At 39.3% G+C, this 787-nt stretch overlaps 1 protein-coding gene across 1 annotated transcript; it reads right to left on the minus strand.

Moving 5' to 3' along the window:
- Window positions 1-377, minus strand: LOC101277057 (protein S100-A11-like). The gene has a single exon (XM_033410199.2). The coding sequence runs from the start codon at window positions 325-327 to the stop codon at window positions 16-18; it is 312 nt and encodes a 103-aa protein (XP_033266090.1). The 5' UTR covers window positions 328-377; the 3' UTR covers window positions 1-15.
- Between the last annotated feature and the right edge of the window lie 410 nt (window positions 378-787).

The raw sequence follows: 787 nt of genomic DNA on the forward strand, positions 1-787 counted from the left end.
AAAGGCTCCTCCGATTTACTTCTGGGAAGAGCTAGACTTAATAAAGGAGTCATGGCAAGCTAGAGCGAGGCCGCCAATAAGATTAAGAAATTCTTGGAAATCTAGCTGTATATCAGAGTCGAGGTCCAGCTTCTTCATCATGCAGTCAAGGACACCAGGGTCCTTCTTGTTCTTTGTGAAGACACCCAGCTCTGTATTCATGAAGATAAGTAACTCGGCCTTGGAGAATTTGCTGTTGTTACTGTCCCTTCCAGCATGCTTTTGGAAAAGAGCAATCAGAGACTCGATGCACCGTTCAGTCTCTGTAGGGCTGGATATTTTTGCCATGTTTGGAGAGGAGCAAAGCACAGGGCTGCAAGCGAGGAGCAGCGAGGTGAGCACTCTTGGAAGATTTTCAATCCCAGTTTCAATTTTAGTGCTTGTGATTGGTCTGTTTTTATTTTTTTCCTGGTTCAGTCTTGGGAGATTGTACATTTCTAAGAATTTGTCTGTTTATCTAGGTTGTCCATTTTATTGGCCTATATTTTCTTGTAGCAGTCTCTAACAATCCTTTGGATTTTTGTGGTGTCCCTTGTAAGTTCTCCTTTTTCATTTCTAATTTTATTGATTTGAGCCCTCTCCCTTTTTTTCTTGATGAGTCTGACTAAAGCTTTGTCAGTTTTATTTATCTTTTCAAAGAACCATCTTTTGGTTTCATTATCTTTGCTATTGTTTTCTTCATCTCTATTTTGTTTATTTCTGCTCTAATCTTTATGATTTCTTTCCTTCTACTAACTTTGTGAGGATT

The sequence above is a fragment of the Orcinus orca genome, chromosome X (assembly GCF_937001465.1).
Source record: "Orcinus orca chromosome X, mOrcOrc1.1, whole genome shotgun sequence".
NCBI lineage: Eukaryota > Metazoa > Chordata > Mammalia > Artiodactyla > Delphinidae > Orcinus > Orcinus orca.